The sequence below is a fragment of the Cebus imitator genome, unplaced genomic scaffold (assembly GCF_001604975.1).
Source record: "Cebus imitator isolate Cc_AM_T3 unplaced genomic scaffold, Cebus_imitator-1.0 Scaffold233, whole genome shotgun sequence".
NCBI lineage: Eukaryota > Metazoa > Chordata > Mammalia > Primates > Cebidae > Cebus > Cebus imitator.
Window position 1 is genome coordinate 354,538 of NW_016107548.1, and position 17,386 is coordinate 371,923.

General features: G+C 36.7%; 1 protein-coding gene across 1 annotated transcript; it reads right to left on the bottom strand.

The window, feature by feature from the left end:
• Positions 1-13,331: 13,331 nt before the first annotated feature.
• Positions 13,332-16,604, bottom strand: FABP2 (fatty acid binding protein 2). Its single transcript, XM_017497564.2, has 4 exons — positions 16,486-16,604; positions 15,137-15,309; positions 14,008-14,115; positions 13,332-13,564 (listed from the first exon to the last, which is right to left on the bottom strand). Exons 1-4 carry the CDS (start codon positions 16,550-16,552, stop codon positions 13,514-13,516), a joined length of 399 nt encoding a protein of 132 aa, XP_017353053.1. The 5' UTR covers positions 16,553-16,604; the 3' UTR covers positions 13,332-13,513.
• Between the last annotated feature and the right edge of the window lie 782 nt (positions 16,605-17,386).

Here is a 17,386-nt window from a genome sequence, read left to right on the forward strand (position 1 = left end):
AGTGCTAAATGAAATAAGCATTTCATTTAAGCCAGACACAAGTAAAAAGACAATCTATAGAATGGGAGAAAACGTGATTTTTCAGGGTCTTCGGAGATGGGGGAATTGGGTGTTATTGCTTAATGGGAAGGTTCTCTTTGTGGTTACAAAAATTTTTGGAAACGGTGTGATGATTACACAACATTGTGAATATAATTAATAGTCTCAATTGACATATAAGATAGTTAAAATGGCATATTGTATATTTTATGTATCTTACCACAGTAAAAGAACACCCCCCCACCGCCCAAAAAAAAGGAATATTAATACTTGACAGTCTTCACCTTCCCCACAACAAAAAGTCATACTGGTCTTCATTAGGGGACTAAATCAACCTTAAAGGTTTAAAACAGATAATTCTTGTAATTTATTAAATTGGACTCTCTGGAAGCAATCAGGGTAGCAGTTCTTAAGTAAATAATTCTCTTTATGTATTTTTATATATAGAGAGAGGGAGAGACATGGTCTCACTGTGTTGCCCAAGCTAGTCTCAAACTCTGGGCCTCAAGTGATTATTTCACCTGGCCTCCGGAAGCACTGGGATTTTAAGTGTGAGCCACCACACCTGGCCCTTGCCTTTATGTCTTAAGTGGGGCTCTTTAAAGTCTTAAAAGGTGAAGTTTTCAGGTGCTAAAAAAAATTAAAGAAAGTAGAAAAGCTTAGAAGACACTGGGTCTGTGAGGTGGAAGATATCGAAGCCCTTTTGGCCTCCATGTCCCAGCTGATAGCCCAAAAGGTAGTTATAGATGTGAAGGGAGGGATTTCTGCTGCCAGCCGAACCCTAATATTCCAGGACCCATGGTAAGACTTTGAGGACACCATCTAGTCCAGTACTTTGTTCTCAGATCTGATTGAACAAGTCCAGATGCTTCAGATAATTGCTTCTTGTGACAACTTCAGGTTATGCCATTCTTTACTCCCTGAAAGGAGTATTGAAGTGGAAAACCTCAAGTGCTGTTGCGTTAAGAATGAGCTAGTGTACCCTCTTCTAGGTGCAGAGTAGAGTTGACAGTGTAGGCATTATTAGACTTCCATGAGGATTTCTTTTGAAAAGATGTTCCCATGCTTAAAAATAAATGACAAATTTAGAGTATGCTCAGAGTTCAAAATAAAAAATTTATTTTCTCCCTATTTTCTATGTTGGCAAATGGACCACATACAGATGCAGTTCTGTTCATTGAAGCTGTTGGAGTATTGCAACAGGATCTCAAAGTTGGGGACATGCTACTTGATTTTGAAAAGCATGAGTCATAGGAGGTAAAAGATGACACTAAAAAGCTAACCTAAATCAACTTAAGAGGGAAACAGGCTCATGGTTCAATAGTGGTCAGAGTTATAGAATGTAGGAATAGTACAGCTGTGATGTTTTTTCTTATTATTATACTATGAGTTCTGGGGTACATGTGCAGATCTTGCAGGATTGTTACATAGGTGTACACATGCCATGATGACTTGCTACCTCCATCCCCCCATCACCTGCTTTAGGTATTTCTCCCAATGTTATCCCTCCCCAATCTCCCTGCCCCCTGCTCTCTCTCCCCTAGCCTTCCACCCCGCAACAGACCCCAGTGTGTGATGTTTCCCTCCCTGTGTCCATATGTTATCATTCTTCAACACCCACCTGTGAGTGGAAACATGAGGTGTTTGGTTTTCTGTTCTTGTGTCAGTTTGCCAAGAATGATGGTTTCCAGATTCATCCATGTCCCTGCAAAGGTCATCACCTCATCCTTTTTATGGCTGCATAGTATTCCATGGTGTACATGTGCCACATTTTCTTTATCCAGTCTATCATTGATGGGCATTTGGGTTGGTTCCAGGTCTTTGCTATCATAAACAGTGCCATAATGAACATACATGCACATGTGTCTTTATAATATGACGATTTATAATTCTTTGGATATATACCCTGTAATGGGATTGCGGGGTCAAATGGTATTTCTGTTTCTAGATCCTTGAGGAATCACCACACTATCTTCCACAATTTCTCTGCATCCTCTCCAGCTTCTGTTGTTTCCAGGTTTTTTAATGATTACCATTCTAACTGGCGTGAGATGGTATCTCAATGTGGTTTAATTTGCATTTCTCCAATGACCGGTCATGATGAGCATTATTTCGTGTTTGTTGACCACATAAATGTCTTCTTTTGAAAAATGTCTGTTTTCTCTGGCTAGAACTTCCAATACTATGTTGACTAGGAATGGTGAGTGAGCGCACCCTTGTCAAGTACCAATTTTCAAAGGGAATGCTTCCAGTTTTTGCCCATTCTGTATGATATTCACTGAGGGGTTGTTGTAAATAGCTTTTATTATTTTGAGATACATTCAATCAATACCTAGTTTATTGAGAGTTTTCAGCATAATTGGCTATTGAATTTTGTCAGAGGTCTTTTCTGCATCTATTGAGATAAATTGTGTTTTTTTGTCTTTGGTTCTGTTTATGTGATGGAATACGTTTATAGATTTATGTATGTTGAACCAGCCTTGCATCCCCAGGATGAAGCCTACTTGATCGTGATGGATAAGCTTTTTTATGTGCTTTTACATTCGGTTTGCCAGTATTCTATTGAAGATTTTTGCATCGATGCTCATCATGGATATTGACCTGAGGTTTTCTTTTCTTGTTGAGTCTCTGCTGGGTTTTGGTATCAGGATGATGTTGGTCTCATAAAATGAGTTGGGAGGATTCCTTCTTTTTGTATTGTTTGGAATAATTTCAGAAGAATTGGTACCAGCTCCTCTTTGTATGTCTGGTAGAATTCGGCTGTGAAACCATCTGTACCTGGGCTTTTTTTTGTTGGTAGGCTATTAATTAATGCCTCAACTTCAGACCTTGTTATTGCTCTATTCAAGGTTTTGACTTCTTCCTGGTTTAGGCTTGGGAGGGTGCAGGTGTCCTGGAATTTATCCATTTCTTCTAGGTTTACTGGTTAATGTGCATAGGGTTGTTTGTAGTAATCTCTGATGGTAGTTTGTATTTCTATGGAATCAGTGGAGATATCCCCTTTATCACTTTGTATTGCATCTATTCAATTCTTCTCTCTTTTCTTTTTTATTAGTCTGGCTAGCAGTCTGTCTATTTTGTTGATCTTTTCAAAAAAAACAGCTCCTGGATTTATTGTTTTTCAAAAGGTTGTTTGTGTCTCTATCTCCTTCAGTTCTGCTCTGATCTTAGTTATTTCTTGTCTTCTGCTAGCTTTTGAATTTGTCTGATCTTGCTCCTCTAATTTTTTTAATTGTGATGATAGGGTGTCAATTTTAGATCTTTCCTTGCTTCCCATGTAGGCATTTAGTGCTATAAATTTTTATCTAGACACTGCTTAAATGTGTCCCAGAGATTCTGGTATGTTGTGTCTTCATTCTCATTGGTTTCTAAGAACATTTCTGCCTTCATTTCATTATTTATCCAGTAGCCACTCAGGAGAAGGTTGTTCCGTTTCAATGTAGTTGTGCCATTTTGAGCTAGTTTCTTAATCCTGAGTTCTAATTTGATTGCAATGTGGTCCGAGAGACTGGTTGTTATTATTTCTGTTCTTTTGCATTTGCTGAGGAGTGATTTGCTTCCAATTATGTGGGCAGTTTTAGAGTAAGTGCAATATGGTGCTGAGAAGAATGTATATTCTGTGGATTTGGGGTGAAGAGTTCTGTAGATGTCTATTAGGTCCACTAGGTCCAGATCTGCATTCAAGTCCTGGATATCCTTGTTAATTTTCTATCTTGTTGATCTGTCTAATATTGACAGTGGAGTGTTAAAAGTCTCCCACTATTATAGTATGGGAGTCTAATATCTTTGTAGGTCATTAAGAACTTGCTTTATATTTGTGGGCACTCCTGTGTTGGGTGCATAGATATTTAGGCTAGTTAGCTCTTCTTGTTGCATTGATCCTTTTACCATTATATAATGCCCTTCCTTGTCTCTTTTGATCTTTGTTAGTTTAAAGTCCATTTTGTCAGAGACTAGGGTTGCAACCCTTGCTTTTTTTTTTTTGCTCTCCATTTGCTTGGTAAATCTTCCTTTATTCCTTTATTTTGAGTCTATGTGTGTCTTTGCATGTGAGATGAATCTCCTGAATACAGCACGCCGAAGGGACTTGACTTTTTATCCAATTTGCCAGTCTTTGTCTTTTGATTGGGGCATTTAGCCCATTTACATTTAAGGTTAATATTTTGTGTGACTTTGATCCTTTCATTTTGATACTAGCTGGTTGCTTTGCCTGTTGATGCAGTTCCTTCACTGTTTTGATGGTCTTTACCATTTGGTACAGTTTTGCAGTGGCTGGTACTGATTGTTCCTTTCCATGTATTGTGCTTCCTTCAGGAGCTCTTTTAAGGCAGGTCTGGTGGTGACGAAATCTCTGAAGGCAAAAATACTAATGTCAGCCAATTGCTTGTCTGTAAAGGATTTTATTTCTCCTTCGCTTATGAAGCTTAGTTTGGCTGGATATGAAATTCTGAGTTCAAAGTTTTTTTCTTTAAGGATGTTGAATATTGGCCCCCACTCTCTTCTGGCTTGTATGGTTTCTGCCAAGAGATTCGTTGTGAGTCTGATGGGCTTCCCTTTGTGAGTAACCCAACCTTTCTCTCTGGTTGCCCTTAGCATTTTTTCCTTCATTTCAAACCTGGTGAATCTGATGATTATGTGCCTTGGGGTTGCTCTTCTTGAGAAATATCTTTGTGGTGTTCTCTGTATTTCCTGGATTTGAATGTTGGCCTGCCTTACTAGGTTGGGGAAGTTCTCCTGGATAATATCCTGAAAAGTGTTTTCTAGCTTGACTTCATTCTCTCTGTCACATTCAGGTATACGTATCAAATGTAGATTAGGTCTTTTCACATAATCCCATATTTCTTGAAGGCTTTGTTCATTTCTTTTCATTCTTTTTTCTCTAGTCTTGCTTTCTTATTTTATTTCATTGAGTTAATCTTCAATCTCTGATATCCTTTCTCCTGCTTGATCGATTCAGCTATTAAAACTCGTTTATGCTTCACGAAGTTCTTGTGCTGTATTTTTCAGCTCCATGAAGTTGTTTATGTTCTTCTCTATGCTGGTTAGTCTAGTTAGCATTTAGTCTAACCTTTTTTCAAAGTTCTCAGTTCCTTTGCTTTGGGTTAGAGCATGTTCCTTTAGCTCAGAGAAGTTTGTTATCACCCACCTTCTGAAGCCTGCTTTTGTCAATTTGTCAAACTCATTCTGCATCCAGTTTTGTTCCCTTGCTGGTAAGGAGTTATGATCCCTTGGAGGAGGAGAGGCATTCTGGCTTTTGGTGTTTTCATCCTTTTTGTGCTGGTTTCTTCCCATCTTTGTGGATTTGTCTACCTCTGGTCTTTCAAGTTGGTGACTTTCGGATGGGGTCTCTGAGTGGACATCCTTTCTGTTGATGTTGAATCTGTTTCTTTCTGTTTTTTTAGTTTTCCTTCTTACAGACAGGCCCCTCTGCTGCAGGACTGGTAGAGGTTCACTCCAGACCCTGCTTGCCTGGGAATCACCTGTAGGGGTTGCAGAATCAGTTGTGGTCTTTTTCTCTGTTTCTTCATCATTCCTATGCACACTAAATTTCATAAACAACTTTCTTTTCATAGAGGTTCTCTCTCCTGGGGACTAAGGGTACTCCCTAGGAACCTAAGGAAATGAGTAATATGACACCCACAAGAAGACAGGGCTACTCTCCCTGGAGTAGGAATGACTTCATCGATTTATAACCCAGGCAGATTAAAATAGATCATGTATTGGATTTATAACAGCTATAAACTAGGAAGAATACAGTTCATAAAGTTTTCAGTATTGTCACCTCACAAAATAATCCTTCAGAAATTCCAGTTCAAAAGATAGGAGTCTATTGCTTGTTTCATAAAGATTATTTTGTTACATTACTCTGTTCTTCCTTAGCTAGCAACTTTGAGCCCCCATAGGCTATGCTAATTAGGCTCTTTGTTTGTTTTTTGAGACAGGGTCTCTCCCAGCCTGGAGTGCAGTGGCATGATCATGACTCACTGCAGCCTTGAACTCCTGGGCTCTAGGGATCCTCCTGCCTCAGCCTCCTAAGTACCTGGGATTGCTGGTGTGAGCTACTGTATCCAGCCCAAGGCTCTTTGTATTACAGAGTCCAGAAATACTAAATGTAATTCCAAGGCTCTTTTAAGAAGGTCACTCTCTCAAGGATCCACATCCAGGGCTCTGACTAAAATATACTTAGAATGGCTCATTCTCTCACTCCCCTCAGGCTGTTGCTCATTGTTACCTAATTCACTGCCATCTGACTCTCTATTTAAAACTGTACCCATAATCATACTTCTTGACACTCCACATTCCTCTTTCTGTTTTTCTTTATCTCAATAGCACTTATATCATCTAATGTACTATATATTTCACTTCGTTTTCTTGTTTATTATTTCTATGCTTTACATGACAACAGGGATTTTTATCTGTATTGTTCTTTGTTGTATCTCTAACCCCTAGATCAGCACCTGGCATATGGTGCCTGCATATAAGACATGCTTAATACATATTTGACGTTGAATAAAATTGAATTTGGACTCTAGGATGACTGCTTGGGTTCAAATCCTGGTTCAGCGACTTACTGGCCTTTGACCTTGGGCAAGTTATATAACCTCTCTCTGCCTGAGTTTTCTCATGTGTAAAATGAGGCTAGTAATAATTGTTCTTATTGTATAGGCTTTGTTGTGATGATGAACATGAATTGGTGTTATAAAGCACTTTGAAAAATTTCTGGCACATTGGAAACACCATGTATTAATAACTGTTAACTTGTAGTGGTAGTAGGAGTTGCATTTAACTGTATCTGAATTAGCACTGTGTTTTATAAATAAGGCATTTATTTAGATTTTATGATCTCTTCCTTGTGCTTAGGAGCCAATTTGTATGAGAATAAGGATGACAGGAGTCTGAAATGTGAATTAGGCCTTTTAAGAATTCAAGGAAGTCCATATAATCAAGCATCTTATGAAAAATAGCTCAGTGGTTAATGTAATTCAAGGTAGCATATATTTCTATGAGAGCCTACATTTACACCTTTATAATTCTTATCATAATAATTTTTGCTTGTTCAATATGTCTTCCATGTGTAGATTCTAAGCTTCTAAGCTAGATTGAAGTTCCATGGAAACAAAATAGATTTGTCTGGTTCACCACTTAAACTCATGTGATATTTAGTACATGGTAGGTGCTTGATTCATATTTGGTTAAAGAAATATGTATTCTTGGCTACTCGGGATCCAAGGAGCCTATACTGAACAAGTTATGTTTTTATCCACCAGAAACAGTAATTCATTACTTCCACATCTAAATGTATTATCTCACCCCTCTTTTCTTTTATCCAGTTTTTGTTTACTCATCATGACTGCTCTTACCTCATGGCCTCTGTTGTTTGCTTTTCCATATGTATCTTTTAACTTTTGTCTATCATTACTAGCTAATGACTTTTTCTGTATATTGAAGACAAATTCTCAACAGAGAGACCCTACTGGTTTTCAATTAATGAGTGTTATTGGTCTTGGACAAAGTACTCCTATCACTGACTGCTCTCAAGCATAGAAATTGACTGCCCATGAAGCAAGTGGCCATTTTGACCTAATCAGTTATGGCTAGGGCGATCTGGTTCAGAGTAAGTTAATCTATTGTAAAGAACACCAAGGACTTATTCCCTCAGTAGAATTTCTGGGTATAAGAAAGAATGGGGAAACAATGGCTTTCTGAGGCTGGGGCTGTCCAGCATGCCTCAAACTACAATCATTAATATTTACTATGTGTTAGAGGGATACAGTGTTAGGGTATTGATATAAGACCCTATCCTTGCTCTCATATAGCCCACAAACTAGAGGAGCAGGCCAGCAGATTGAATACAGAGAAATGGTATTGCCGGAGTTGAACACCTTGTGCCATGGGAACGTGCAGGGACAAACACTCAGTCTGGACTGGGATTGTGAAATAACCTCTATCTTCATGGAGGTTGCTGTATTCTGAGGATATGCTAAAGAGAAGAAGTTCTGTGTCTCATTTATATCTTTCAGTATCATTTAAAAAAATGTATCTTGTTAAAAATTTTCTAAATTAAAACCAACAAATGGCATTGAGCATATACTCCTTTACCTAAAGGACATTTTGTTTTCAAGTTTAGGAAGATTACTCCTCTTGGACTTTCAGGTGTTTTTTTCAGTGAGTATGTTTGATAACAACCCAGTTACACGACCTGTCATCTGAGAGGCGTGGCTTTGAAACTGAGCTGACATTTAGGGAGCACTTCCTTGCCTGCCCTCCTTCAGAATTCTGCTACATCTTCACGGCAGTCCTACTACTAATTATTTAAGCTCCCTGTGTCATTTCTGGTAATTCTGATTACATGGCATAGAGAATGTCTTGCAATCCTTCATTCTAATGGAAACTTCGATGAGGATGTACATGGATGAGAGAGGCCCTCTAGAACACTATGCTTTTCCATGACTATTGATTTGTACCATTTGCTCCTAACTTTCATCTTCTGCCACTGTCTTACTTATTCTTCTTTTCCGGTCAATTCTCCAGTAAAGTCTGTTCCAGAAAATAGCCCGAAGGTTTGTCATTGGGCCTGAAGGCAATATATACCACTGTGCATATTAGCACATACTGAGTGAAAGTATAACCCTACTCTAGATGACCATCCAATGCTGAAGGTTATGATGCTATTCTTGGTATTTTGGTTCAGACCCAAGATGAGCCTGAGAATTGTATCCATTTGAGGAAATTCTTAATGACCGAAATATCTCTCCCAGCGGTGTTCATCATCAAATACTTACTGCCTGGCACATAGTACTTTTTATTTTTTGTGCAAACAATGAAAGCAGTTTTAGTGAATCGGTTCAGCAGGAGTCTTTGTATTAACTTTGTTTAGTATGGAGTTTGGAACTGAAGAAGCATTTAATAATTATTATTTTTAAGTTTAGAATGTGGTATGTCAGCCCTTCCTGGAACACTGTTTAGACACTGAAATGCAGCGAAGAGACTACATTGGAAACCTCTGAAAGAGTTTGTATTCTTGGCCAGTAGATGGCACTCTTTTACTATAGTTTAGAGAAAGCAAATAGCAAAAGGTAAAGCAGCACTCCATAATGTTGAAGTGACCAACTACCTCGTTTTTCCCCTCCTCATCCCTACATAACCTTCTCTCACTTCCGTTTTATCTCAGGCAACTATCTTTTCCATCCATTCGCCTCTCCTTAGGTGCCTAGAGATATCTTGCTGCCATTCTCTCTAGTTTCTTATAGAAAATATCTTTTGTGCTTACTAATAGTCAATCTGTAGAAATAGGAGCAGCCACGGAATTTTCGGGGCCCTGTGTAAAATGAAATGCAGAACTTGTTCAAAAAGCATTCAGAATTTTAGGACAATACAGAAGATCATTAAACAGAGCACAGGGCCCTTTGAGCCTGCAGAAGACATACACCCATGGAACCAGCCATACTTTATAATGTAAATATTTCCTTCTTCCCATCCTACCTTCCATTATTCTAATTCCCTGTCCCCTGTGACCCACACCCAAAAGGGCTGCTTAAGAAAGAAAGGAATCACCAAATGTTATTCTGACATCATAGAATCTTAGCACTGAAAGAAAATTTAGAGATCTAGTTCAATCCTCTCATTTTGAAGATGATTGAACTACATTCCAAAGAGATGAAGAGACTCTCCCAAAGTCCCCAGCTATTTATGTCACAGGCTGGACTGGAACTAAGTGTTCTCATCTACCAGGCCAAGGCTCACTCTCTCTCATGCAGACTCCATGAGAGGTATTTTAAGAAAAGAGTTTCCCCATCTACTCAGGATATACTTTGCCCGCATTTTCTCTACAGGAGAAGGGTACATGTTTGTGTTACATTTGAATACCAGCTATATGCTAGGTATTACACTAGGTGTCTTACACATAATACCTCAATTAGCAACAGTCTCAGAAAATCATTACATTTTCCCCATTTTTCAAGTGAGAAAAATTGAGAAACAGAACTTGAATTTTAGTCAGCAAATGGGAAGACAAGAATTTGGTCAAGTCAGTGATTCTAAAACCTATTCTCTTTCACCACATCATTCTTGAATTTTAGGAAGGCTGAGTCAGCCTGTGTTTCCTGAACATTGGTCTTGTTTTTGGTCAGCTCAGAGTGACCTGGGGTCTCTTTCCAGGCTGTCTATGTTCTTCAAATTTACCAGGCTTGTTACTGCCTTGGTGTCTTTGCTCCAGTGTGTTTCTTCTGCTTGAAACCCTCTTCCCCCAGATATTTCATGAAAAACAAGACCACGTGTCGGATAGGTAACGGGGGTTCTGATCGTATAGGGCATTGTAAGAACATTGGCTTTTTCCTCTGTGTGAAATGGGAGCCATTGCAGCAGTTTGAGCAGGGAAGTGATGTGGCCAGATTTAGATTTTTAAAGGCTCCTTCTGGCTGCTGTGTTGAAAAAGAGACTAAAGGGGGTAGATTAGGGAAGGTAGAAGTTTGGAGGCTTTTTAGGGAGTTATGATAGTAATCCAGGAGAAAGATAATGGTGGCTTATACTAAGGTGATAGCAGTGGAAGTGATGGGAAGTGGTTGGATTCTGGAGTTATATGTGTATGTGTTTTTATATTTTTACCTTGTTGTGGAAAATCTCAAAAACATTCAGAAGCACAGAGATGAGTATAATGGATTCCCATGTTCCTACTCAGTGAACCTATCATGTGTTATTATGTGTCAGGCACTTTGCAACAGCTGTAAGAATTGCCAACTTGTACCAATCTTCCTCCCTTACCCTAGACTGGGGAGAAAGCAATTTGAAGCAGTTCCCAGATACCATATTTCATGTGTAAATATTTCAGCTTCTACTACTCCAGCTGCTTCTGACTGCCCCAACGTTCTGGTATCCACCTTATAGTTTCTGCTTGTTCACGGTTTCATGTACTCCTTACTTCTACTTGTTGTCTGCCCTATGTGTCCTCTATAAACCCTTTTCCTTCCTATCAGCTACAAACTGTGTACTTTTCAAATTCACACTTGCTAAAAAGAGGTTCTTGTAGGTTCAGTCAGTTATTTTCCCTTCTACACAGAGCTCATGATCTGGCCAAATTGTGGTAGATTGGGTGCTGTTGGTTCAGGGACCCTCTTTTGGCCAAGCAGGGTTTTGTAATGATAAGGTTAGTTTTCTCAAAAAAGGGTTATTGAAATGGAAGTTGCTTAACAAATAATAATAGGCTGCTCTCCAATACTAATAAATCGTGGAAATTTAATACTAAAAAGGATATAAATTGTGAAAAAAGTAAGCCTGCAGTGAGACTAGAAATAGATGTGTCTAACCACTGAACATGATTATTTTACAGTCTGACCTGACTCATTTAGAGTGCTATTCTTGGGTGCCACTGAGGAATTAAGGACATTTTTTTTCTTAATATATTTTTGTTTATTACAGGCTCATTAATAGCATAGATCATAATGATCTAGACTGGAAGTCAAGACCTACATTTAATTCTTCTGTTCATCATGGACTTTGCACCATATTAGACAAGCTAAAAAACTTCCTTATGCTTTTGTCTCCCTTAAAAGAGATTAGTACCTGCCTTTTCATGATTCATGTATGAAAGACAGATAAGATTAGAGGGATAAAAGTACATTGAGCTTTTATGAAGAAAAGCATGTGAAAATTTATGTAACTACTATTTCCTATGTGAACATTTTTATGAAATTATAAAATGAACATAGATTTAAGGGTTTTTTATATAAATTTAAGGAGGACAAGTATAGTTTTGTTACATGGATATATTGCATAATGGTAAAGTCTCGCCAGTAACCATCAACCCCGGAATAATGTACATTGTACCCATTAAGTAAATTCTCATCCCTCACCCCACCCCCCACCCCCCACCCCGGCTGACCTTCCAACCCTTCCAGGTCTCCAGTGTCTATTATTCTGCACTCTCTGTTCATATATATACATTATTTAGCTTCCAGTTATAAGTGAGAACACACAATATTCAAATTTCAAAGATTTACCATACTCTCTAATCTATTCATTTTTATCAGGTACTCAAACTTTTCTTTCTACATTTTAATGTATATGTCATATGTGTATACCATGTAGAACAGTGTATGACATGTAGTAAGAACTATGTAAATGTTAAGCTGTTGTCTGCATCAGTGTGAAAAAGAACTTATCAAAAGTTTGTAGCGTTGCAGTTACAAAGGCTTAAAAATTTGACACCCCCTCCATCCCCTAACATATACCCTGCTTTGGAGCACATAAAATAGTACATCATGTGAAAATATGCATAACAGTACACTTTCTGAGTCCTGCAAAATTGGCAATATATGTGTTTATGTGAAAAAAAAATACAGCAACAACCAAAAAGAAATGGAGAGGTTAAAAATGACACTGGTAACTGATAAGGCCATTAGTGGACAGACTGCATCAGAATCACTAGGAAATTTTCTAGAATTCTTAGTTCTACTAGAGATTCTGATATAGTAGAATAATAGTTGAGATTAAGAATGCAGAAGTTGTTGAAGTTTTTCAGATGATCCTGATTTTCAGCCAGGTCTGGTAATCACTGATGTGTAGAAAAATGTTATACAACATTTAATTTAACTTAGTACATCATTTATTTCCTATCATCCTAATCAAAGTGGTATGTACTGGGAAATATCTACCCCCAGGAAAGAGGACTGGGAGGATATCTATCAAATTCAGAATGACAATTATCTCTGGATTATGAGTTTATGAAACTATTTATTTTACATTTGTGTTTTTTATTTCTAAGTTTTCTGGTTGAGCATATATTATTTTTATAATAATATTCACAACCAGTGCAAGAAATTTATTCGTAATCAGTGCAAGATTTTAAAGACTCATATGCAGCCTATGGTTTTAGTTTATCAAATGTAAAGAAAAAATCTTGGCAGGCTGAGGCAGGAGGATCTCTTGAGGCCAGGAGTTCAGGACCAGCCTGGGCAATATAGCAAGACCCCATTTCTAAAAAAAATAAAAACAAAAAAAAAATTAGCTGGGCATGGTGGTATGTAACCATAGTCCTTGCTACTCAGAAGGCTGAGGCGGGAAGATTGAGTCCAGGAATTTGAGGTTACAATGAGCTATGATCTCCTTACTACATTCCAGCCTGATTGACAGAGTAAGACCCTCTCTCTACCAAAAAACAATCTGTCAATGAATATTCACATACTTTTTCTTTTAAAAGGCAAGTCTACATATAAAGCAACATGGAAACAGTATTTATTTTTGTTTTAAAAAATGTCACAAATTCTTTTAGTAAATATTTATCTTCGAGAATATAAAACAAATTAAACACTTATTAGCTTTTACTTCTTTTGCTTTGGCAAGAATGGAAATATACCAATGTTTATAAAAGGACCAATCAGTCAGCAACCTTATACTTGATGGGGAGAGAGAAACGGTTCTGGTACAATATAGATCTTCCGTCCAATTTTTATTTTTGGCTGTGCTCCAAGAATAATGCTCAATCCTTTTTAAAGATTCTTTTGGCTTCTACTCCTTCATATACATAAGTCTGAAAGGTGTTAACAAACAGAAGAATTTACCATTAAGATTGACATCTAAATTAAATGTTAATTAAGTAGAAAATTAAGAAAAAATTTTAAGACATTAAGAAAAAATATTAGTATCATCATAGTTTTAAATGAGTTTATACTATTTTTTCTTGTAGTTGATAGCAACATTTTATTCAGATATAGGATACAGCCATTTAAAAACACATGTTGATTTGTAGTCATTTACATTTTCAGTTAAAATAGGCATTGGTTATTTGACATATATTTAAGTTCTCTTTAGTAAATAGGCATCAGGAAATAGCTATACAATATTTTTAAAATCAGAAGAATATAAGAGAAAAGAAGTAGTCTGTTTACTGGAGATGTAGCTCAGCAGTAACAAAAGTTATTGTTACGTAGTCATTTTTGCCTTTGGAAAACAGCTATAAATTTTGCAACTCACCTGGACTAGTTCACCGCCTATAATTTCTCGGACAGTATTCAGTTCTTTTCCATTGTCTGTCCGTTTGAACGTTCCAATAAGTTTATTTCCCTCAAGGGTCCAGGTACCCTACATATTAATTATAATAATAATGGCATTTATTAGGGTTTTACACATGTCAGGCACTGTTGTGACTTTTGTAGAAACACGTTTTTATTGAATCTCTGTGGTAACCCTATGAAATTGATACTATTATCTCTACAGAAGAGGAGACTGTAAAATGGCATAGTAATTCACCTAAAGTCACAGAGTCGGGATTGAACCCAGGCCATTAGGCTACAGAGTATTGCAAAGTACTACAGAGTAGTACAGGTAACCATTATGCTTGTTTTTTTCAATAATTTCCATATGCTGAATTTCAAGGCAGATGAGCAGGCCTTCTTTCTGAATCTTTCATGTTATGTGTCCAGAAACACAGTCTTGGTTAAAATTAGTTTCATGGAGAGGTTAACAACTCTGTGCTTGTTTTAATTTGTGTGATTGTAAAACCAATTAAAGAAAGGCCTGACTAATAAAATGTTCAATAGTTAAATTGTCATTACAAACATATGTAATTTAAATAGAAAAATTTTGAGGCTAAAAAAGTTTTAAAAAATTTGTTGAAAATGATGACTTTCTAAAATGTGTTCTCTTAAACATGAAAAGGTATACTCCCAATGACCTACAGTATATTAAAACTTTCCATTTGGTAACTCACTCATTTGTTCATTTACTCATATCTTTTATTATTTCAACATATTAAATGGCTATTACAGTTGTTACGTATTAACTCTAAAAGCTTCTACTGCTGTACTGTTTAAAAACACAGTTATAAATTTCTTTATGAATAGATCTATACTCAGTCATTCAAAGGTATTTTTCTAATTCTTATTGTTCAATTCAGATTCTTCACAGACGTGTATAAAGATAAAAGCATAATATTTAAATACCCTGCCAATTTGGGCAATACATAACATAGACAAACTTCACTGGCTTCTTCAGTAAATGAAGGAGATCTGCATTAATTAAACCATCCAATGAAATAGAGCAGAGATCATTTTAGTACTGGGTACAGAAATTGAGAATGCATTACTCATAAAAAAATTCTTACAGAGAGTTCAGTTCCGTCTGCAAGGTTGTAATTAAAGGTGACACCAAGTTCAAAAACAACTTCAATGTTTCTAAAAGTGCTTGATTCTTTGACTGTGAATGTATTTCCTTCTTGTGTAATTGTCAGCTTCAAATTGTCATGAGCTGCAAGCTTCCTTTTCACTATATTAACACCTACAAAAGGTGAGGCAATGGAGAAAATAAAGTCAAATGCCATAGGAAGTGTTTATTTTTCCAAGTTATGTTTTGTTTGCTTGTTATTTTTGAGGGTGGGAAGAAAATTCAGTAGCATTGCCTTTGCACTAAGAGCATTCAGATTGCTTCTATAGAAGTTCAGGTTCAGTCAGATCAAGAAAACTGATTAAAATTGTTTCTCCAAAACTTGAGAAAAATTAAGTAGAGTACAGAATTATAGAATCTTTGAGCTCAGCAACTTTAATAAGATTGACAAACTATTCATTTCAGTGTTAAGCAAATCAAATTCTAGAAATATCAAATGAAGGATTAAAATGTATACTCATATGTTTATAAGGAGGTACGTCGTTAATTCCACATATACAGTATTCTTTTTTCTTAAATGCCCCTTTGTTTTTCATAGTGGCTTTAAAATTTTGAACTTTATAATTCTCTTTTTTTCTTGTGGCATTTCTGACTGACACAAAAATGAGCAAATTAGCAAATATTATAGCCCAAATCAGTATACGAATCTACAACTTTTATAAATTTAAACTTAGAAATCCTAAACTTTAGGCTATAATTGATGCAGTTTTTCTTTTAGGAAAATGACACAAATTTGTTTGCCTATCTTGTGTAGTATACAGACTGCCAGAGTATTGGTATCAATTTAAAAATCAGTTAAATTAAAGCTCCCTGAAGATAGCCTCTCAAGATTATACCAAAACTTTTTATAAGTTTGAAGAAATGAGAATTAAATCTAACTTATTCAGAGCTATAAATTTAAAGAGACATTTTTTCCATTAATTTCTTATATGGTCTTAGCTTTTCCATCCCTTAGAATTGAATGTTTTTAATTCTAGAAGTTATCATAACACACTACCATTTTCTTACTGTAAACAACAAAACAGTTATTTTTCAGTTAAAGAGTGAAGGAAACATATCTGGATCTTTTTGGTGTGTTTCAGAGAACATCACTTGAAAAACCTTTCCTCCATTACTGAGATAGTGGATTCTTCCTGGTGTAAGAAGTGAGAATATGATTTCTCTACTCTGAACATCTTCTGGATCCTCACTACCACATCAGGAGCTATCCCTAAGCCAAGAGATTTAGGAGTTAGAAAGAAAAATGTCTGTAAGAAGGTAAGGAATGAGCCACAAAGAAATAGTCTTTACCCATTTTTTCCATGAACTTGTCATAGTTTTCACTCCGGTCTACCTTCCAATTGCCATCAAACGCCATGATGTCAGTTGAGTCAGCCTCCAGGCAATTAGAGATTCAGGTCTGTCCTTGGGTGAAAATTTATTCTATTTCTTATCTTAGAACCAAATTCATACTGTGACGTGGAAGTTTAAAGTTCAGGAGATCACCTAACTACTCTATGTCAAGCAATTTTAATTCTCTTTCTGTACATTCCTAAGATCTTCTGGAATTCAACTGAATTAAAACTTGAGAAGCATCCCTATTCTGTCTTAAACCACAATTTGCTGGCATACTTATTTCAAGCGTTAGAATGCGTGTTGTCCAAAGATCATTTTTCTAAGTTCAAAGGGCACACTATGTTGGAGCTAACGTGATTTATGGCATATATCAAATAACATCTGGGAAATGAGACTATGACCTATCCCTTTTTCACAACAGCAAATTATCTTGTAAAGTAAGACTTTATGGTGAAATACAGGTGAAAAGTTACAGTTAATAAAATTTGGTTTCTAGTATGTCCTTTTGCATTGAGTTTACAGTGCCAGGAGTTTGGATAAATATCCTGGCATTTTGTACAGTGCATGACACACAATAACTGCTCATTGATTTTTGTCTTGATCTTGAATGGTGATAGGCCACTGAGCAAAATTTCAAGAGGTACAAATGTGGCTGGATAGTGTAAGAACTCCCAAAACAGAGATATAGACCAACAGAACAGAACAGAGGCATTGGAGGCAGTGCCACACATCTACAACAATCTGATCTTTGACAAACCTCACAAAAACAAGAAATGGGGAACGGATTCCCTGTTTAATAAACGGTTTTCGGAAAACTGGCTAGCCATGTGCAGAAAGCAGAAACTGGACCCCTTCC